Here is a 22,807-nt window from a genome sequence, read left to right on the forward strand (position 1 = left end):
TTTCGGCTGAAAACAACCCCTGGGCCTCCTGATGCAATTCTGCAAATTGATGCTTACGGTATTTTCGCTATATTTTCAAGAAATCTAAGAATAAACGTAGGCAGCTGTATCCATGCAGTGAAATGAAAACACTAACCAACAATGTCCCGTATACAACAAGTCGAGAGTGATCAAGTAGAACATTCGTCACAACACTGGGTGTGTGAGTGCTAGTTGCGCAAACAATGAAGTGTCTTCAACACTTGGGGTAAGATCAGCGGCTGTACAGTCATATCTAATCTGACTAGAACTAGAATCCACTTTGTGCTGCCCAAGATCTTACTGCATGTTCAGTTGAAGTATAACCTAATAATTTACATGTCATTTCAACATCCAGTAAAATCAATGTTTGATACATATTAACAACAGTGCGCAATTTGTTTTCTTTACTGTCACAAATTATCCCTAACAGACATTATCCCTAACAGACATTACCATTCTGCAAGAAACACCATTCCAATAACTCATAATTTGATCAAAAAAGATGTACATTTCTGATAAAGGAATGAATAAAAGCTTGAGGCACCAAAGGCTATCATACACAAAATATAAACAATGAGTAACGGGTAAAAATTCAAATAAAAACAATAACAATTAAAAAAAAATGACTGCATTCTATTAACGCTCTCAGTAGACCTTGAAGGCGTGGCCTGTTAGGAGAGGCGTGGCCTGTTAGGAGAGGCGTGGCCTGTAAGGAGAGGCAGCTGCTCCGGCTGATCTCCATGGAGATCGACGAGACGCTTTAGCGGCTCTCCTCCGCAATCCGTTCCCATGCTTCCAGGGATCCCGAGCCGGCCTGTCCCATCCCAAAGCCTTCTGGGCCTCATGTGTTTACCTATCAGTGCAGCGATGCCTTCCCAGTCCTCCCTCCTGTCCGGGGGGAGAGGCGCGGCGTGTGTGTGTGTGTGTGTGTGTGAGACGCCGCACCGCACAGAGTGCAACAGTGGAAAACCCCGCGGGCCATCGTGGGCCCGCCTTGCAGGGCGCACCGCCATAAAGCAACAATAACCATCTTTACTTTCTGGGGATCAACTCTTTTCAGGCTACCAGCCATGGCGTGACTCCCTTGGGAAGATTAAAGGAAAGCAAAAGGTACACAAATTACCAATTCAGAGCTCTGGGTTTGTTTTTTGTCGGCAGCACATGTTAGTGTTTTTGTTTTTGCAGAAGCCATATCAGAACCACAAAACAGTGACATGTATGTACAATACATATAAATATAGTTTCAGTACGCTACTCATGCTTTTGCAGGGTCAGGGGGTGCAATGTTTCTGTTTGGGACAGTGTCTTTATATATATATATATATCTTAGTCTTTCAGATGATGGCGTGGCATGAATGGGTGGTGAGCTTGTCGAGACGAAGAGACGAGAAAACAGAAAAACACCGAGCGCTTGGTGTTAGAGAGCCAGTCCAGATCCCTCCAATGTCTCCTCCAACACTTCCTCATCCTCCCATGATCTCCAGTCCGAGCCATGCAAAGACTTAGGAGACAAGTTCTGCCAGGGACCACGAGGATCTGAGCTCCACCACGATGTGGATGTGAGAGAGCGGACACACACACAGTTTTCCACACGGCGAGGTGAGTAGAAGCAGCTTAGGGACGTGACACTCGGGACGGTTATCTCTTTTTTTTTTGTATCATTGTACACATAGATTTCTTTTAGATTTCGTTCCCCCACCCCCCATTAAAAAAACTATAAATACCATAAAAGAAGCATTATTTACAAACTCCATGCGTTTCAGGTTAGAGTGATCACTGCAAGAAAAACACAAGACAGAGAGAGAAGGACATAAAGATGGGGAGATGTTTTCTTATCATTGTGTGACTTTGTACATAGTGGTTTGACACAGTGAGATCTTTAGCTACGGACAGTGATACGTTGTTATGAGGTGGCAGTCTTATGGTAGGAAACCCATGCAAACTTTGGGTGTGAGAAGCTGAAACACTCTGCACTAGCAAAATAGACATGTGAGTGTACAAAATATTACAACCGCCTTCTCTTCCTCTGAAACGGGAAAGAGATTGATTTTACCCATCAATTAACCCAGATTTACTCAGATTTCCCCCTTACATAGCTTTTTTCCATACAGTAAAATGTCACATACGTCTCTATCTGCTCAAACCAACCCTTCACTTATATTGAGTGAAATATTCAAATCCAACATCCAATTTTTATAGCTGGATCATTGCAACAAATGGAGAAACAACTTAATTTATGCACACGTGTTTTTTTTTTACACATTTCCCTGTAATTCAGCACGTGTGTTTGGTGTCTTTGGAAAGTTTGGGATCTTGACTAGAAGTTAAAATAAAGCTCTGTGTGGGTTTTTGAACAAAGCTTGGCCGTACAGCATGTTTGTGTAATGATGGTCCAGCCGGTGGGACCGTAAAGGATAAAACCTGATATTTGATCTTTGAGACAATTTAGATTTGGTCTTAATATTTTGTTCACTCCGTATATCTGCAACACATAGTTTGCATTTTTGAAGTCTTGTCACATTAGTGAAAAATGCCATACCTTCTGCCAGCACCCAGGCATTGGTAATCCATCTGGACCCTGTTCAGAGAGGAGCAGCCGGGAAGATACGGTCGATTAGAAACAACGAGGAATGAAGCAGAAAAATGTAAGGTACACTCTTAATAGGCACACTACATGCAATGATAATAGGAATAGAGTCGATTTTATGTCTCAAACAAGCCCTAAAGATGTACGATGCAAGATTTGTATGCAGAAAATACACCCAGCTTATCAGCCCAAAACACTAAGAGGGACTTCAACAGAGAAGACAAATCGTAATTTGCCTCACTATGCCCATGTTGAGCCTCACTATGCCCATGTTGAAATGTGCCTCACTATGCCCATGTTGCCTCACTATGCCCATGCCTCACTATGCCCATGTTGAAATGTGCCTCACTATGCCCATGTTGAAATGTGCCTCACTATGCCCATGTTGAGCCTCACTATGCCCATGTTGAGCCTCACTATGCCCATGTTGAAATGTGCCTCACTATGCCCATGTTGAAATGTTTCTTACTATGCCATGTTGAAATGTGCCTCACTATGCCCATGTTGAAATGTGCCTCACTATGCCCATGTTGAAATGTGCCTCACTATGCCATGTTGAAATGTGCCTCACTATGCCCATGTTGAAATGTGCCTCACTATGCCATGTTGAAATGTGCCTCACTATGCCATGTTGAAATGTGCCTCACTATGCCCATGTTGAAATGTGCCTCACTATGCCATGTTGAAATGTGCCTCACTATGCCCATGTTGCCTCACTATGACCATGTTGAAATGTGCCTCACTATACCCATGTTGAAATGTGCCTCACTATGCCCATGTTGCCTCACTATGCCCATGTTGCCTCACTATGCCCATGTTGAAATGTGCCTCACTATGCCATGTTGAAATGTGCCTCACTATGCCCATGTTGAGCCTCACTATGCCCATGTTGAAATGTGCCTCACTATGTCCATGTTGAAATGTGCCTCACTATGCCATGTTGAAATGTGCCTCACTATGCCCATGTTGAAATGTGCCTCACTATGCCCATGTTGAAATGTGCCTCACTATGCCATGTTGAAATGTGCCTCACTATGCCCATGTTGCCTCACTATGACCATGTTGAAATGTGCCTCACTATACCCATGTTGAAATGTGCCTCACTATGCCCATGTTGCCTCACTATGCCCATGTTGCCTCACTATGCCCATGTTGAAATGTGCCTCAATATGCCCATGTTGAAATGTGCCTCACTATGCCCATGTTGAAATGTGCCTCACTATGCCCATGTTGCCTCACTATGCCCGTGTTGAAATGTGCCTCACTATGCCCATGTTGCCTCACTATTCCCATGTTGAAATGTGCGTCACTATGCCCATGTTGAAATGTGCGTCACTATTTCCATGTTGAAATGTGCCTCAGTATGCCATGTTGCCTCACTATGCCCATGTTGAAATGTGCCTCACTATGCCCATGTTGAAATGTGCCTCACTATGCCCATGTTGCTTCACTATGCCCATGTTGAAATGTGCCTCACTATGCCCATGTTGAAATGTGCCTCACTATACCCATGTTGAAATGTGCCTCACTATGCCCATGTTGCCTCACTATTCCCATGTTGAAATGTGCGTCACTATGCCCATGTTGAAATGTGCCTCACTATCCCCATGTTGAAATGTGCCTCACTATGCCATGTTGCCTCACTATGCCCATGTTGAAATGTGCCTCACTATGCCCATGTTGAAATGTGCCTCACTATGCCCATGTTGAAATGTGCCTCACTATGCCCATGTTGAAATGTGCCTCACTATACCCATGTTGAAATGTGCCTCACTATGTCCATGTTGAAATGTTGAGTTTGAGGCTTCAGTATCTAGTTTAGGGAAGGAAAAGGCTCCATGCAAACTGTACAAACTGTCCCAGATTTACTGTATCTGGTGTGAGTTATTTAAAGTTATTAAAGGTGATTTCAAGGGAATAAAGAACCCTTAAGACATACGGTCAGGCTTGATAAAGTAATTGTTCACCAAGCTACAGCATTACAGTCATGTTTAGCCGCTGAATATATTGTTGATAATTGTGCATTTCATATTACTGGACCATGGATTGGTCACTTTTGCTTTATTGCATACCAGTATAATAAAACGTAATGACATCCGCAAGTGTATTCTCATTCATGCAGGCTATACACAGCAAAATATATCTCATGCAAGGCAATATGCTGGTTCTTCAAATAAAGTGAGGTAATGTAAATAAATGAATGAATGCAGATGTAACTCAATGAGGTGATTCGGTTTACTAATTGTGATTTATGAATCTTTGACTCCACACTCTGGCTGTGGTCTAATTGTATCAACTCATTTTAAGTCATTGCTCAAGACCCAAGACAAAAGCAAACATATTGTGGCACTTCCAGTTCACCTGCCTCTTATTTCCGAATTTCCAAAAGGGACTTTGAGACAGTGTTAGACCCTGCATGCACTTTACAAACACAACAAATTACTTCTCTTAAAACCATAAGAAACCGTTCACCTGGGGCAGTAACCAGTATTGAGCAAGTTACTTTCAAAATGTAATATACTACATATTACTAGTTACTTTCATTTTAAAGTAATAATAATATACTTTACAATATTACTGTCTGTGTAGAGTAACTCGTTACTTATTACACTACTTTTAGATTACTTTCACCAAATAACAGCAGTAGCAGAATGACATCGCCGCCCCAGAACCATCCCGAAAAATAATTTAAACTGTCTTGAAGTCAGTGTAAACCGTCCAAAATTCTAAATGTCCTCTTTTTCCTTTGTTAGTGTCATCTATAGTGGTTATTTGCATAAAAACACACAATTTGATTAGGAAATTATTGTATCTTTACTTAAATATGTGCTTTTATAAAAATAAAAATAAAAAGTAAGTCAATTTGTAACTTGTGTTACTTGACAAAGTGACTGGTATAATATTACTGAAATCCTATTGGTAATAAGTTATATTACTGAGGTACTGCTAAAAGTAATATATTACAGTACATGTAATATGTTACTTTTGTAATGAGTTACCCCTAACACTGGCAGTAACTGACTAAGTCATTGATCCTCTCTCTTTGCATGGTCTGGCCCAATTGGTACAAATACGGGTGAGGGGGGAAAGGAGTTAACAGAGTAGAGGAGGAGTAACGCATCAGTAAAGGAGTCTGTGTTAGCATCAAGTTAAAGGGGAAACGGTCCATTTAGGAATCAGCTGGAAGGGATCAGGATTGGAGCAAAACTGATTTTTATCAAATCAAGTGCGAGGAGGGATTTAGTTAGAGGGATTGATTTTAACATATCAACATACATGTTCATTGGGTGTATTTTATAGTTTAATATTGCAAACATCTAAAGAGGGCTGCTTGCAGTCAGAAAGTTAGTCAGGTATTTGGTGTTGGAAAGTGCGTTATGATGGAAAATGGTGTGGCTGTGCATGGCACCAAGGGTAGATATTATAATGAAGGGTGGATGTGGTGGAACCAGTCTACTTGTCAAGCTTCCAAGTCATGCATGGTTTTTGGTTTCAGCGGAGACCGAGGACATCAGAGACATGCGTGGTGAAGAAGAGGTTGAGGAAGAAGAGAAATACTGTACCAATTGGCATGGGGCATCCAGCCCGTCCAGACCTGGCTGCCCTGGCTCCCCCTTTTCACCCTTAAAGCCCCGGAAACCCTGTTTGCAAAGATGACCTAGGAGTGTTACTGATGACCTAGGAGTGTTACTGGGAGGCAGGTGGACGGTGCTCGTCCCGCGCATCCATCCGCTAAGGAGGATACAAGAGGGGGGGCAAGGGAGGAGCTGCCCTGTGAGCGTGCCGACACCACAATCCAGCCCCGTTCACTAGCATGTCATGGCTAGCGTATAACCACGCATTTGTGTGGCGTTGAATCGGAATCTTTTCCCCCGAAAAGTAGCAGAAGGTGCATTTAAGGTTGCTTTAGGGTCGTTTTGTCACTCTTAGGGCGGCATGTCGGGTGTCAGTTTTAGCCACAGGGTGGCTCCTCCTTGTTTGGGGGTGGACTGTTCTACGAGGCTGCGAGGTGGTTTCCAGCTCAGAGCCGGGACATACCAATGGGCAGGGTGCATCTAATCCAGGGGCACCCTGTTCTCCTTTTTCGCCCTTGGGCCCTTTTTTGCCCTTCTTTCCCTTCTCCCCCTGTGGATACAATGGTTCGGTCAGGTTAAAATCATCTGTGAACACTTGGGGCAGCACTGCTATTAGGAAGGGGGTGATTAAAGAAGGGAGGCTAATGGTCCACAAAGGAGACGCTACAGGGTCAATGTTAGATAGGAGGATGTGCCAGACGGAATTGGGTATTCCAGAACATTCGTCGGGAAAGGAAGAGGACAAAGAAGGGGAACGGTAGGAGGGAGTGGAGAAGAGAGCCGGTCGCTAAAGGGATGTCAAGGGCACAAGGGAGGAAAAGAGTAGCAGGGAAAACACCTCCAGGGGGACAGAATCACTCAGATCCATTGAACACTGAAAGAGTTAAAACTGTATCCCTTCAAACTAAGGTTAGAGTCAGCCTCCCTCTATCACACACTACATGCATGAAGGACAAAATGCCGAACAAAACAGTTCAATTCCTGATTTGAATATAAACATTTCTGACTGTGAGCGCATGCAAGTGTTGTAAGACCTCAATACTCATAACTCACAGTTCAAACAGACCCCCCCCCCCCCAAACCGGATAGCTTTCATTCATTGTATCTTTTCAACAAAAGCATTTATGTGGAATATCATCCCAAATGTCAAAGTTCTGACAGTTCTTAGTGAATACCTAAGATGTCATTATTATTATCTTTGTTATCATCTTTGACTATTATGTCACTATGGTGTTTCACATTTTGAAAAAAATAAAGTTATAAAAATAAAAATAAAGAATACCTGGAAGATGAGTACTTTTCTTTAATAAGCTCAGAGATCGCAATAAGGTAAATTGTTAAAAGTATATTAATTTATCTGCCCAGGAATGGGATACAGTTCCTCTGAGAAATTAACCATCTAAGAAACATGATAGAAGTGTTAGTCAGTATAACGCAGGCACACCTGACTAGGCACTGAAAGCTGTTACATAAGATAAGGGAAAACTACTCTACACACAAGCGAGGGAAGGCACACCAAGAGGATACAGAGCAGAGAGAGACAGGTGGGATGTTAGAAGTGTAGTGCGCTCATGCATGGAAACAGCAGAAAATAACTGATGTGAGTTTAAACTGCCTGTTGTCAATGGACTTGCTCTGAGGTTACTAGCTGTGCCCTCATTGGCTGTCGATGTTGAAAGGAAAGGTTTGGATGCCTCAGGATGTGATTGGACGCATGATTTTGAGAAATGAGATGAGCAAATCATTCAATGGTGGGAGAACAAAAGCTGTTTCGACAGGATCGGGGATGACATTTTATGCAGAGACAATTTGACATTATATAGAGCTTATAGCCAATTGGTATTTAGCTGAGATCCTGTTTGGTGAGTCCATCTCTTGAAAGGGCAACTGCCAGAAAAGCTCCCACTCCAGTACATAAACAGTCAGTTGAATCCTGTCCAGTATCTCTGTGAGGCTGGCTTTACACGGGGAAACTTTAACGCGTGAAACTTAGGTGAAGCTAAGTTGCAAATAAATGGTGTAAATGCTTCTGCAACAGTTGCAAAGCTCTCAACTTTGTGAAAGTAGTTTCAGACAACAGCCAATCAAAACGCTGATAACCAGTCAGCTGATCACGTAGGCTCTGGCTGAACCAGTGTCAGCTTTACCCTTTACCCTGCCTTTCCGTTTGGCCCCTGTGAAAAGGGCCTATTCCTGTCACAGTCACTGTCCATTGACATCAGTCCTTCTCTGTCATGTTAAGGGCTTCACAAACCACTAGAACCTTTCTACATCTACCTTTTCTCCTCTTTCCCCAAGGTCTCCTTTCTCTCCCCGTAAGCCTGGCACCCCCTGTGAAAGTACAGCTCCACTTCATTACTCTGAACTCCACTCAGACAAAACAAGGTTTCCTCTCCCTCCTGACCGAGCTCACTTTTCAGAAAATACACGCAAAAGAAGAGGCTGAGAGAGCGAGGTGAAGAAAGAAAGAAAGAAAGAAAGAAAGAAAGAAAGAAAGAAAGAAAGAAAGAAAGAACGAGATAAAGTGGAGGGATGTGCAACAAGAGGAAGATTAGTACAGTATCAAATGAAATATCACAGCTGATATATCTGGTGCCTAATATAAAGTGTATTTCACCAATATATATTTAGTTATTATTATTGTTTGTTTGCAGAATCAAGCAGCAGACACTTACATCCAAGCCTGGTGTTCCAGCAGCTCCCTGCAAATAAAGAAATAAATTGTTACTCTGGTAATAGTGACACTGTTATTCCAGATTTGTTAATTAAAAGATGCAGCAGAAATGAATACCTCTTATCTTGTTAAATAAATTAGGACAACTTGTCTTGTGTACCAGTTTGTGGTATTTTTTTTTCCTGATTTTTCTCACATTTTCTGCCCAATTGTACTTGGCCAATTCCCCTTGCTTGCTATTCTGGTCGTTGCTTCACCTCCTCTGACGATCTGGGGAGAGCCATAGAGTAGCACATGCCTCCTCCGATACATGTGCAGTCACCAGCCTCTTCTTTTCACCCGGAGGATCACAGATCACAGACGCCCTGACTGACCGGAGGAGGCACTAGTGCAGCGACCAGAAAACTTACGGTACCCTTAATCCGGGTGCTTGTATGGACGCCCGACCAAGCCGAAGGTAACAAGGGGGCTCGAACCTGTGACCCTAGTGTTGGTAGGCAGGAAATCTACTGCTGCACTACCCGGATGTCCGCCAGTTTGTGGTATTTGTTATACTTTTTAAGCAAAATGCAAAGAGATAGACAACAGAGTCTACAAACACATAAAGACTTTCTGTCTTCAACATGTCAACAAACTTACAGGTAATCCATAAGGACCCCTTGGTCCCGGCTCGCCTGCTGCTCCTCTCTCACCCTGGATAAACAAATCCATGTTGAAGTCACATGAATCATACGCAATCAAATCAGCACACTGCTGTGGCAACTAATGTATCAGATTGATGAGTGCGTGCAAAAAATACCTTAAACAGTCAAAAAACTGAAAACCAAGACCTAAGAAATAATCAGTCATTTTAAGCCTATACATGTGTTGTATAGAAAACAACAGCTAGTTTATTTGAATGAGAAGCTTCACTTACTCGGTCGCCCTTCGGCCCAGCTGGCCCGGCCGCCCCTAAAGGCCCGTCCATGCCCTGCAGACAGTAGTGTTATCATGGTGAGCTTCCAGCCTGCATCTTAAACGAAGACTACTACAACTCTTTCAAAAATAATAACAATAATGTTGGTACCAGGCGGAAAGCAAACTTCACGTTCAGCATCCACATTTGTACCGTATCATACAAATTCATACAGAGGTCTCACTCTTTTTTTCAGATTCTGGATTGACCTACCAACCCACACACAGGATCTATAACAGAACCGCTGCTAGCTCACATGCATAGAGACACTGCAGAGCGCGTCATCATTCAGAAACCACGCCCAAAACAGGGGGAAACAAAAACTCCCCCCCAATCCTGGCGTTCTCCTATGTTGCAAACAAAGATCATATCTACGGAAGATGAACACTCCAACTTACTTCCTTGACAGCTAGATCCACATTTTTCATCTCACCAATTCTCAATGGCTTCCTTGTTTTGCTCGGGAGTACAATAAAACTTTAATTGGCGATGATTTTTTTTACATTTGTTGTCTGCGCAGCCCACCACACAACAGCTTTTAGCTATGTTTAATTCAAGGAAAATGACGCTGGTGTTTGGAAGTGAATGGAGAGCTTTCCCCCGTGATGGGCGTGGCCTATTTCACGCAGTGTCTCTATTGGCCACAACAGACATGTATAATGCTGACACAGTTAATGTATGAGTGTGTGTTAATGCTGAGTTAATGGGCACACGGGACAAACGAGAGCCTGCGGTCACAGCTTCTGGTACCGATGTCATCCGGCCAACGGAGCTCAAAGATGGCTAAAATTCAACACGCGTCTCCTGGCTTTGATATAAAAACCCAGCAAGTGCTCAGGTGGAACCGAAACGGCACACCGCTGCTTTCTCCTCGGTCGCGACGAAACACAATACCTATTCAGAGGACGGCTGATGTGATGTCAAGTAACAATTTAGAGGGGAAAGGGGGTGGGGGGGGGGGATGGGGTGGTGGCATGGAGGGTGAGAGGGACAGGAGGAAGAACAGGAGTTGGGGTGGGTGAAGCCTCTTGGTCACATGACACTCACCCTAAGTCCGGGCTTGCCGTCCAAGCCGGAGGCCCCCTGTGTGGTTATGGAGGTATGAGTGACATGAACAAGGCGGTATTAGTACCAGATGACCACAGTGAAAACAGACACTTAATTGTCGTTATTAGGACAGGCTGATGGCAGGGTATACAACAACTCAATGACACTTTGTTACAGGGAGGCCGGGAAGGGAGTCAGCTCAGGCAGATGAAGATGAGGACAGAGTAGGGAAAAGGCAGTAACACACATACGCTGAAGACACACACACACACACACACACACACACACACACACACACACACACACACACACACACACACACACACACACACACACACACACACACACACAGACACACACACACACACACACACACACACACACACACACACACACACACACACACACACACACACACACAGATATACACACAAGCACACACACAAGCCAATTTGTGCACTTAATGCACACATGAACAAGAAACCTGGTTCAAAGGATTTGAAAGGAGGGTGAGATGGATGAAGGAGAGAAGGACAGGCCTATGTGGCTGGGGATATCCCAGGGTGCACAGCTGCATGCGGTACTTACAGGAAGACCCAAAGGTCCGCGCTCGCCTTTGTGGCCCGGCTCCCCGCGCGTGCCCTTTGTGCCATGCAAGCCAGCGTCCCCCTGGAGGGCGAGGACAGTAAATGGTTACATGTAAAGTCTTTGTCCTTTTTGGGAAGGTCCGACATCCACGACTTACGAGTCAAGGTGCTAAACAGCATCACGTTCATTCACGTGCTACTTTGTCGGAAAACTCTGAAGAGAAACGGTAAACAAACGTGGACGTCCTGAAAAGTACAAAGTGGATTTGGCTGCGTTTTGCTCTTACGAAGCACTTGCTACAACGCTGTCGGTTTCTTCATGAGTACAAGGAGCAGAGAAGGTGCAGCAGGTCTGGGACAAAGTAGATTTCAGTAGCTGACTGGCATAAAAGTAGATTTTTTTTCCGCCCAACCATATTGTAAATGTTAAAGGTTATGTTTTTGAAACTCAGGTGTTTTTCAATTAGCCTAGCGTGAGTGCCGGCTCTCCTTTTTCATTGTTATCCATTATCCAGGCACCCGGTCTGTTTTTCATATAAGGAGTTGTGCGCTTTACCTCAATTCTTCTGAAACTCAGGTAGCAATGTTCTCTGACTTTATGACTTCATCATCCGAATTTCAATGTCATTTATTTAGAATCCCCCCCCTGCCTTATCAAACCTGCCAGCATGTAGTATATACATTTTTCTGGTTGAGATTTACCTTTGGTCCAGGGAAACCATGGGGGCCCTGAAAAGCATGCAGACATGGTAAAATATTAGATTATGACGGAGTTGGCTAAGATCATAATCAATCATTTGCTTCTTAATGTACAATCCTGGAATTTATCGGTTAAAAAATAAATTAATCTTTTTTGAGCCTCTGGGGGCAAACTAGTTTCAAATCCTGAATAACCGGGACCGGACCTCAATGCCCCTTTATGCTATTTTCATGCTAATCGAAAAGCTGTCTTGCGAGATTACATAACATCAAATAATTACAGTTTATGTACTTTTCTGCACTAAACTGTAGTAAATAATCACTGAATAATAACTGGCCCTAGCAAAACAGCAGCCAATGTGTATGGACAAACTGGCTGCTGTGTCATGATTCAAGAGGTGGAATTCTCTTCTCAATGCGCTGCATGTGTCTCTTATGATGACTTTGCATTGTGGCTTTACCCCAGAAAGATAGGATAACAAGCAGTGATATTCTTCACATTTTTCTTTATGACCAATAAAGCTCTTCAAGTGAAAGCCAAGATGTGGGAGAAATACTCTCAGAAGCAAAGCTCACTGCAAAGTAACAGCGGGAGTTTGAGCTTGTCGACATTCAGAATGGCAGTTAAACCAGTAATTGGGACACTTGGCAAAGTGATGTGTAGCACTGGATACACTGTGTGGGGGCTGCTGTGAGTAAAGCATTAGCAGACACAACACTGCATCATGTGTTTTTTTTTCCTGCAACAACAGGAATCAAACACACCCTAATTGCAATGGGTGACAGGGCTCGCCCACTGCAGGGAGGAGTCTCCTTGTGAGTGTTGACATTACGCCAGCTCACCGCAGTACCAGTATGACCACAACTGACATTTGATGTGGAATTTAAATTCTATACATGTGCAGTGATGCCTGGAGGGCCTGAGAGCATATGACCTTCACAATGAGAAGAGGTGAGATGTTGAGAACTTTATGGAGACTCACCATGGGTCCTGAAGGACCGTGGGGCCCAGTCGCCCCTGGAGTGCCAATGATCTGCAAACATTATACATATTTTTATTACCATCATTTTTGACAAGGTTATATAACTGGTCTTTAATTAAGGTGACTTACTGAGTGACCTTGAGGACCAGGTAGACCTGCATCTCCCTTATCCCCTTTCATCCCATTGACACCCTGAGGAACGAAATGGAGATGAGGTGTGGCTCTTGCTCATTAAAAACACAACATTTTGACTGTCAAACGCCTTCACCAGAAACAAAAGCTTTGTGACATTCATATTATTCTATCTAATAATGCCTCATTAAGATGGGCAGAGACATTTCCTCTGTCTTGTAAAATGGTAGTGGATTCTTACTGGCAGGCCAGGTAAACCAGTTGTTCCTTTCTCTCCTGAAGCCCCAGGGATTCCCATGTCTCCTTTGGAGCCTTTGTAGCCCTGAGAGAAGACAGCTACAGGTTACACACCCAGACAGTTAAAATAGAACTGCTTTGACTGCTCACCCTGTGGTTCACTAATGTTCAAATGTCACATGCCAATGTTTTCATTTACATGCAGTAATAAAGCGTATGTATTCCTCTTGTACTAAGATTTTATTTTACATTTAGGCCTCCCTTAGATCTGATTATCCCTGTAAGGCAGGGGCTTTCAACTGATTGTGACCCAGGGACCACCATTCTCACTTAGAAGTAACCTGAGGACCACTGGTGTGAGGAAAGGGGTTGAGATTAGATGGAAACTAAATTATTGATGCATGGTCAGGGACCACCTGCAATGCCTCCACGTACCACCAGGGGGCCTCGGACCACCAGTTGAAAGCCCCTGCAGTAGGAAAATCTAACAGGTTTCAGGTCTACCTCAGTCAGTCAAACACCTCATGGTTCATCAATATGAAATGTTAAGCAAAAACTCTCTCACACAAATATTTTCAATATCGAATTTATCCATAAGGAAGAATATAGGATCAACTCACTCTTTCACCATCCAGTCCAGGGAGGCCAGGCATACCTTGATCCCCCTAAGCAGAGAATACATAAATAAATAAATAAATAAATAAATAAATAAATAAACCAAAATGTTTGTAAACAATACGAGAAGTAGATGTTAACACTTCCATATCAGCGATTTAGCAGTATGGGGACTTTGTGACGAGAAGAAAAAGGTGCCAACATGAGAATCACACACAAAGGAAAACGTTTTTTAGGTGGATAATTGAGGACAGAAAATATTGGTTACCTTTATACCCTGCGGCCCTACTGGCCCGGCAGGCCCAGGGGGACCCTGGATTAAGAGAGAGAGAGAGAGAGAGAGAGACAGAGAGAGACAGAGAGAGACAGAGATAGAGAGATTTAATCGCTGTCATACTCAACATAGGAAATGTACGTTTGATTGGGGTTGGCGTAAATTCGATATTGATTCATCTCAGGAATACAGCAAGGCCTCAAGACTAACACGATAACAATGGATGATCAACAACGATGGAACTGGCCATCACACTGAAATGCTTTGCAAACAACACAGAAACATGTTAGGAATCAGTTACAGTATCGATGAACAGGACAACGATTTTAAACTGGACTGCAAGACACATGCTCGGGTCATAAACATGTGTTAGCTGGAACATAATGGATAAAAACACATCATCGTTCAAAGATGGGAGTGTTACATCTCACTGATGCGGGATGAGTTTCAGTCAACACGGACATGATTTCTCAAAGAAATGTCAGTACAGTATGTGTAGTAGAGCATACACATGTCCATCTTCACTGAGGTCATAATCAAAATACAAGTGTCCCATAAGCCAAATTATATTTGGTCCCCTTCAAGTTTGTTTTGGAGAGGATTTTGTACTGATATTCAAGGAGATAACCAGCAAACCAGGCAGCTTCTACGATAAGTTACAACAGCGCCGTTATTTCCAAAAGAATCACAGACACTTAAACATAACACTCCATACAGGGTTGTTAAAGGAGAACTTCACAGAAAAAAACAACAATGCTGATTTATTTTGCACATGATCTGATGATGATGATGATGAACACAGAGTTGATTTGAGTAAAAGTTGTGGACCAGTGATTTCATTCATGCACAAATGGCATCACTGGTCCACAACTGAACTCAAATCAACTCTCCATCACTGTCAAACTAAATGAATGCCTGCAAAACCATTGACAGTTTTCGGATATGTGTGAGAGCATGTTCAAAATAAATCAGCGTTGTTTTTCTCCCCGGTGAAGTTCTCCTTTAAGCCAAACATGTATGAGAGTTGCCGGGTGAGAAAGCACAGGTACATGTAGAACGGGGCAGGGTTGCGAGGACAAAGGTGCATCGCTTGTGCAAAGGACAACACACAGAATAGAGCTGAGTTACCGTCACTGTAATAGTGGTAATCCTCTGCAGTAGGGCCAAAGCAGGAGGAGAGAGAGATAAGATTGTAGACGTTACTCGGCAAGCAAACCTTTGTGTCTGCATGTTTTTCTTTTTGCACAGATCCTAACTTCATGCCAATTTTAGGACAGAGAGGAAGTTAGCCTATCATCATGTGTAGAAGACAGAACCTGAGTAGTGCAAATGAGTATTACAGAGCATTGCACTTCAGTAGGGTGCAAGTCAGTTTAGATTGACGAAACGATTTATTAGCTCGAGACAGAGGAATAACTGACTCTTTTAGCTTGCAGTACCATTATCCTACCAAAATATAGCAGACCAGACAGCGTAAATTATTCATTAAATAAGTAACCAAAAAGAAATAGTTCACCCAAAAATGCTAATTATGCCATCATCTACTCGCCAGTTGAAACAGAGGTGAAGTTTGTCCATATAACACACACATACAGTATAACACGTTTGCCAGCACGAGAGGCTGCCAACTCGAGAGAAAACCAGTCAACATTGACTTCAGTTGCACTGAAGTCAATGGTGAATTGTGCAGGAAACCTCCCTGTGTGTTGTGACAAACTTCACCTCTGTTTCAACTGGCATGAGGGTGAGTAGATGATGACATCATTTGCATTTTGGGTGAACTATTCCTTTAAGGAGTTTCACAAGCTTCACTTTAGCAACTGCACATGTGATTTATCTTGAAACATCAAACAGCGAACAGCAGTCTCAGTCCGTGACGTGTCTGACCTGCAGAGCCTCCTGGATGTTTCCATTGTAGTCGATGATCTCAGTGGCTCCTTGGTCTCCTTTCTGCCCAGGGGGCCCCTGCACATGGTCCACATTAGAGAACACATTTAAACACATCACACGTGCTTTCATGTACTACTGTATCTGCCACCAGCTCAACCCCAGGCGCTCTCAGAAGAAACGATGCTCATGAATGGGATCCTGCACTGACCTAACCTTGCATGCCTATTCCAAAACATGCAGAGTGGCTGACTGGGTCAGAACGCTGCCCCCTGGTGCTTCTCAATGTGTAGTTCAATAGGCAGATGCAGCTTATTGCTAGTCAGGTACAATTGAGTTGTTCTATCTTGCACCGTCAGTGGGCTGTTACAGCTCACTGTTCCCGACCAGCTATACTGTAGAATAGATGTAAATGTAAATTTATCGGCATGTGCTTATCAGGGTGGGAATTACATGGAGGCCATGGCCTCCATTGCCCCTCCCTCTGGCTGTGATGCCCTGAGATCCCTAAGGCCACCTTGGCAGTGCCATGCTACCAGCCTGCTACTACTACATTATAACACATGTTTCAGAAAAATCGCTCTTCACGATGTCAATAGAACAATCGCCTTTGTGCCCTGGCATGTGGCCTTGTGCCCTACAAAGAATTGCGACGTCGAAGACCAGATGGCCTTGCCCCTAAAATGACGAAATTCCACCCTGGTGCTTATCATGAAATCATGAAAGTGAGCCAATTCTGTCCATTTTCCAGTGAGGTTAGATGAGATGTCATTTGTCTTCTGTGATGTTGCTACTTACCTTTGGGCCAATAGATCCCAAGTCGCCGTTACCACCAGTCTCTCCCTAATGTGAGATGACAAATGAAACAGTTTCAGATCTCTAGGATTTGACATCACTGCTATTAGCATATTCTCCTTTGTGGAAATCGATCGTGGTCCAAAATCTTTTTGCATTATAAAAACTTGATGTGGTGGATTGTTATGAAAGCACATCATATCATATCATATCATCATATATATGATATGATATGATATGATATGATATCATGATGAAGAGACTCGAGAGCTATTCAATTAAAATGTTTGTAACATGTTTGGATTTTTCCTATTTTTTCCAGTATTTACTGTTCAGATTTTATATATTATGAATGGAATCTACAAGATTACACCAACAGCTACACCCCCACCCAGAAAAATAATACTCATAGTAATACTAATACGTTCTACCAGTATAATAACTACAGTATAGTATGAATTCAGTAGATCACAAACACAAACAGTAGACCAAAGACAATATTTTGTCTAATGGTGGAAATCCCACACATGGATCAAGCCAAAAAAATCTAATCAGCGGATGCTTGGCCAATGATTTCAGCCAAATCTGTTCATAGTTTTTTGAGATATCTTCCTGACAAACAGACAGATGTGAAATCATAACATTTGTTGATGGAGGTAATATTAAAAACCATAATAGTAATAAATTCTATGCCATGCTCACCTTTGAACCTTTCAGGCCGGGTGAACCAGACTCCCCTTCTGATCCCTGGCAGTAGTGACAAAATATAGTGAACAAAAAGAGTGTTTGAGGAACACAAATTCAATCCTTCAGATATATAGCCTACACATACAATTATAATAGCTTTTTTCTTAATGGAGTTCTGTCCTATACTTCACCACAAATGCAATCTAATTCCAATGCATATTTCATAAAGGAAATATCACCAACTTCTCTCACTCCTCCCTAGAGGGGCGCATGGTAAGCTTCACTAAATGAACCAGCTTTTAATATGCCATAAGCACAGAGCAATGGAAAACGTGTTTATTTGGATTCCGTCATTGATAATGGAGGGTATACTCTTTTGGGGTTTCTAATAGGATATGAAGCAGCGCTAAGGGTTGTCTCCGTTTAGACTGGAGCTTCACCCACCTGCCAGGTCAGCGCCAGACATAAACAGTGCTAAACTCATTTCTATTTGGTTTACTTTACTCGGGCTCCTGGGAAGGCCTTGAACTCATTATCGGCTATAATGGTATAGCCGTTTTTTCTCTGTTAACACAACTGAATACTTGATGAATTGAGTGAGACTTTGCTCAGGGAATGGATTCTACTCTGTCTTACTCATGACTCTGGGATCTTTCAATTTGACTGTGTGCTTACATTGAGGAGACTCTAGATGGCAGCAAAAAAGCAGGGACCCACATGGGTAAAGGACAGTCGTGAATAGGTTTAAAAGGCTCTTAAAACACACGGCGGAGGGATCCGGTTTTATTTGGGCAAATAGGTAGGTAGGTTTACAAAGAGCCACACAATCATTGCACACATGCATGACCACACACACACACACACACACACACACACACACACACACACACACACACACACACACACACACACACACTCTTAAAAGGCTCACCTTCGGTCCAACGGGTCCAAGGTCTCCTCGTTCGCCCTTGCCTGGTGGCCCATGGTCGCCTCTTTCACCCTATAAAGATCACGACACGCTGCTCAAGAACAGGCCTTTTCTCTTACCATTATACTCAAGTAGGTTAGCGAGCAGGTACGTTACAGCTAACTGTTTTTCTGCAACCTGGGCAAACATTACATTTCATAGTTAATTCTGAATAGGAGAGCTGCTGTCACACTTTCTGAACTGCATGGTAAACACTGGGCATGGACAGTTTTATTATGCAATTCTGGTAAGACTGTGAACTCTATAAACGAGGAGAGACAAAGTGATCGGGTTTTACAGAATGTAGGGAAACAGTGGATGGATAAATCCAGAAGGAGGCGGTAATGCAACATAAAAGATGCCAACTGCCATAAAACACAGAAGAAGAAGAAGAAGAAGAAGAAGAAGAAGAAGAAGAAGAAGAAGAAATCTACAAACTTCCCCTCCCTGATGAATTCTAATCAGTCTGCTGATACTGTAAATGTTTATGCCGAATCCGCTTGGGAGTCTGCAGATTGTGACCCTTAACCAGGTCAAAGACTATTTTAAAGAAGACCCAAAAATGTACATCTGCATTTTGCCTTCTTCCTCCTCCATTCTGAACCAGGGAGGGAAAAAAAGGTGATTTTAGGCTGCACAGCTTGCATGTTCAATTTCTCCCAAAGTGACTTGACACAGAAAGGCCAACAGAGGGCGATGTGGTATAATGTAAAGAGAGCACATCATTCCTATTAGTTCAAGCTGACACATTGGACCAAGTAGGACACAGTCCTTTCGTCTCTCAACCTTGGGTCAGTGCAGCATCGTCTATCTTTTCGGCTGCTTACTAGAAGTCATTTGAATTGCAGAATAAAGTGACATAGTTTGAAAATGTTACAAACTTCTCTCTCATCCTTTCGCAGATTTGTAACGACATGGACAATGAGGTAGAAAGGCCAACATGTCCAGTCACTTCAGACGTGTGAACAGAAGTGAACAAGGACACCCTGCAGGGCCGTGTGTTTACACCGGTGCTCCTGACTAAAGTGCAGAGCTAAACGATTGACTCCTGACGTTTGATTGTGAAACAGAGCTATGCCACTGGACAAGAAGGCAAGAAACCACTATATTGACTATGGTTAGAAAACAGAACGCTAGAAAAGGACAACGTGAACAACAGCATCTGGATCATCAGCGTGGCTCCACGGAAAGGGAGAGAAGAAGAAGAAGAGTCGCTGATTCTTAATACCCTGAGCACTCACCATGGACATTTTTGACAAATCGCCGTCTAAGTCACCCTGGCAAAGTGATTATAATGGCTCCCGAGATAATAAACCCACAGAGACTCATGATTCCAATCGTTATCGCACTGACAGTAATGTGATAAAATTGTCAGCTCCAATCTGTCAGAGCTGTTGAAACATCCATAGTGCCGAGGGTAACTCTCCTGTTGTTATGAACACGGCTACTGTAGTTCGCTGTGCACATCGCTGTTCATGATCCATACTATGTGATCATCGCTAGTCAATGGCCACCCACCTTAGTGCCTGGGAGTCCTGGAAGCCCTGGCTCTCCCTGGGGACCCAGGAATCCGGGTTCGCCCTGAAATAATCAACACATATCACTTATTTTTCCACGGGGCGTTTCTAGTGTCGTAGCTGCTGCCGTCAGCCGATCCGAATGAGCACCGAACACATGATGCATAGGCAAACCTATTCCAAATGACAAGCATGCACTTACTTTCATACACACGCGCGCGCGCGCGCGCACACACACATACACACACACACACACTCAAGAACACATGCACAAATGCATGCACATACGCACAGACGCACAATATAATCATGGCTTGTTGATTGATCCCATCATTAATAACACCTCTTCGGAAACTCGTGTTTTTCTTAATGCAAAGACCAGGTTCAATGCCACTTATGATTTTGAGTCATTTCCTTTGACCAGTTTTGCATTTCCATGTATGACTTATGAGGAGTGAACTTGCAATATAAGGTGTAATCCTGAATTAGCATTAGCAAGTGTTCAATTCCAAACTGATACGACTTCATTGGAACATCTTACTCAAAGGTCGCAGCAACACACTGCACACTGAATGCCAATGGACACTTGCCTCTCAAACTCAAACCCCAAGTCCCCGGTCTGAAAATTGAGGCCAATGCGGAAGTACCATAAAAACTGTAGTTCCTCGAATGGCCACTTGAGGCTGGCTCCAAAAGGGAGTCAATTCCCCGTTCACCCCCATGTTTAAATGTTCGACTTTACAGTAGAAAACAAACATGTCTACAGACTGGTTCAAAAAACGGTTTTGGTCTCTATGGAACTAATTTCACCATTCATGCCAACTGTATGGGGGCAGGGGGGGTGGGGTGGGGGGGGAATTTATATATAACTCACCCGTTTAGAGTAAAACAGATAATTAAAAAAGACTAATGTCTTGCGTGTGATTGACTGGCCCAGTGATCGTGCAGCTCAGTTCTGGCTCCACATAATCAAGATGGCGAGGGTCACAATGCGAAACCCGAGGCTTCAATACGGGAGTCGACAAACCAACGGGGTGACCTCATGGTGGCTACAGTGCGTCCACTGCGCCGACGACGCTCAAACGCTGAATGAATAAACAAGCAGGACTGCGGCGCAGACCCAAGTGCAAGCCGAGCTCAGAGTGCTACATTAGCAAAAACATTGTTAGATTCCCACGAGCATACAGGCCTCTTAAGTAAAAACAGGAGTATATAAAATGAAAGGTTTTTCTTTTTCTTTTACAAGGCCAGCAAGTTACAAGCATCCAAAAAGAGAAAAACAAAACCAAAACAGCAACAAGCATTATCTCATCATGCCTGTTTGAGCATTCCTTGCATTCATCCAAGTGTTATATTCCAAGCCGATGATCCTCATGTACATTAAGGTGGTTTCTTTCTACTCATTTAGCGTGTAGATTGGCTGTGAAAGATGATGTGCCTCTAGCGTCTCTACTACTGTTTTCTTTTCCTGAACCATATATTTCCAGAACAAAAAAAAAACTAAAAAAAAAAATTACTTTGGGAATTCTGAACAAGTCAAATTGTAACATCCTCTCCTTGACATGCGGCTTTTTGGAACATCTCGTATCGATGAGGCCGTTTTAGATGCCCCTTACAAGAGGTAAATTGCGGCGATTCCCAGGGGTGCCGTCACGATCAGCGCCCCCCCCCCCCCCCATTCATTATTTCATAAGCCTCCACTTTGTTCACAGATTTAAATAAGCTGCTTTTCTCGTTTACTTGTGCTACGTCCAGCTCAGAGGCACACACTATTTGCCTCGTCAGTCATTTTCACTTGAACTTCCTGCTTAGATGTTTGCGTGCACCTTCACAGCACTGAATGGACATAGTACTTTTGGAACATTGCAGTACAGGTATAAATCCCACACAGCAGGAAAAGCAAGATAGCAGACAGCCTTAGATGAGGTGTAGCTATATGTATGGGTCGGGCTGAGGTTTAGTACGGGCCGGCTGAACGCTGGCATAGCTGGGCCCAAAAGCGGATGGTTCTGGGGGAATGATTGGGGATGAAAACAGCAAAGCATTTACCTTTATCCCCGGAAGTCCAGGCAGCCCTGGAAGTCCTGGCTCTCCCTACACAGGAAAAGTGTGACATGTTACAGCCAAGCCAAGCTAAGCTGAGTCAAGCCTCGTTCCTAGGCTCTTCAGGGCCTCGTGTAGCTCTAGACTCTATATGTCTTTTCTCTATCGCCCTACTGTAGGTGTTACATACTGATGATGGTCTACTGCAGGGGTTCCCAACCTTCTTTGGCTCGTGACCCGATTTTGACGTCACAAAAATCTAGGGACCCTAGACATTCAAATTCCGGTACACCGTCGATAATATCATCAGTGACATCGTCAGTGATGTCACACACACGTATGCTTCTTTTCCCCCTCAGAATTCTGACTTTAATCTGAGAATTCTGACTTTAATCTCAAAATTCTGACTTTATTTTCAGAATTACACCTTTATACTCTATACTAAAGTTATAATCTCAAACATTTTCATAAAAAAGGTCACTATCTGATAGTGAGCCCATTGACACTGTTTGGATCTCACCTGCA

General features: G+C 43.3%; 1 protein-coding gene across 1 annotated transcript in view; it reads right to left on the reverse strand.

Annotated features, from left to right (window-relative positions):
- Positions 1-1,733: 1,733 nt before the first annotated feature.
- Positions 1,734-22,807, reverse strand: part of col25a1 (collagen type XXV alpha 1 chain) — a gene marked incomplete at its 5' end in the record, with an annotated part of 189,681 nt that continues 168,607 nt past the window's right edge. Inside the window, 22 exons of the mRNA XM_083639822.1 lie at positions 1,734-1,797; positions 2,561-2,599; positions 6,647-6,733; positions 8,461-8,514; positions 8,859-8,885; positions 9,497-9,550; positions 9,774-9,827; positions 10,860-10,895; positions 11,448-11,528; positions 12,149-12,175; positions 13,129-13,179; positions 13,258-13,320; positions 13,502-13,582; positions 14,118-14,162; positions 14,381-14,425; positions 15,515-15,538; positions 16,274-16,351; positions 17,072-17,116; positions 17,771-17,815; positions 18,687-18,755; positions 20,241-20,303; positions 22,289-22,333. Of these exons, the coding sequence (XP_083495948.1) occupies positions 1,795-1,797; positions 2,561-2,599; positions 6,647-6,733; positions 8,461-8,514; positions 8,859-8,885; positions 9,497-9,550; positions 9,774-9,827; positions 10,860-10,895; positions 11,448-11,528; positions 12,149-12,175; positions 13,129-13,179; positions 13,258-13,320; positions 13,502-13,582; positions 14,118-14,162; positions 14,381-14,425; positions 15,515-15,538; positions 16,274-16,351; positions 17,072-17,116; positions 17,771-17,815; positions 18,687-18,755; positions 20,241-20,303; positions 22,289-22,333 (1,116 nt within the window). The 3' untranslated portion in view covers positions 1,734-1,794. The remainder of the gene's footprint in view (positions 1,798-2,560; positions 2,600-6,646; positions 6,734-8,460; positions 8,515-8,858; positions 8,886-9,496; positions 9,551-9,773; positions 9,828-10,859; positions 10,896-11,447; positions 11,529-12,148; positions 12,176-13,128; positions 13,180-13,257; positions 13,321-13,501; positions 13,583-14,117; positions 14,163-14,380; positions 14,426-15,514; positions 15,539-16,273; positions 16,352-17,071; positions 17,117-17,770; positions 17,816-18,686; positions 18,756-20,240; positions 20,304-22,288; positions 22,334-22,807) is intronic.

This window comes from Poromitra crassiceps (assembly GCF_964638095.1).
Source record: "Poromitra crassiceps genome assembly, chromosome: 7".
Taxonomy (NCBI): Eukaryota; Metazoa; Chordata; class Actinopteri; order Beryciformes; family Melamphaidae; genus Poromitra; species Poromitra crassiceps.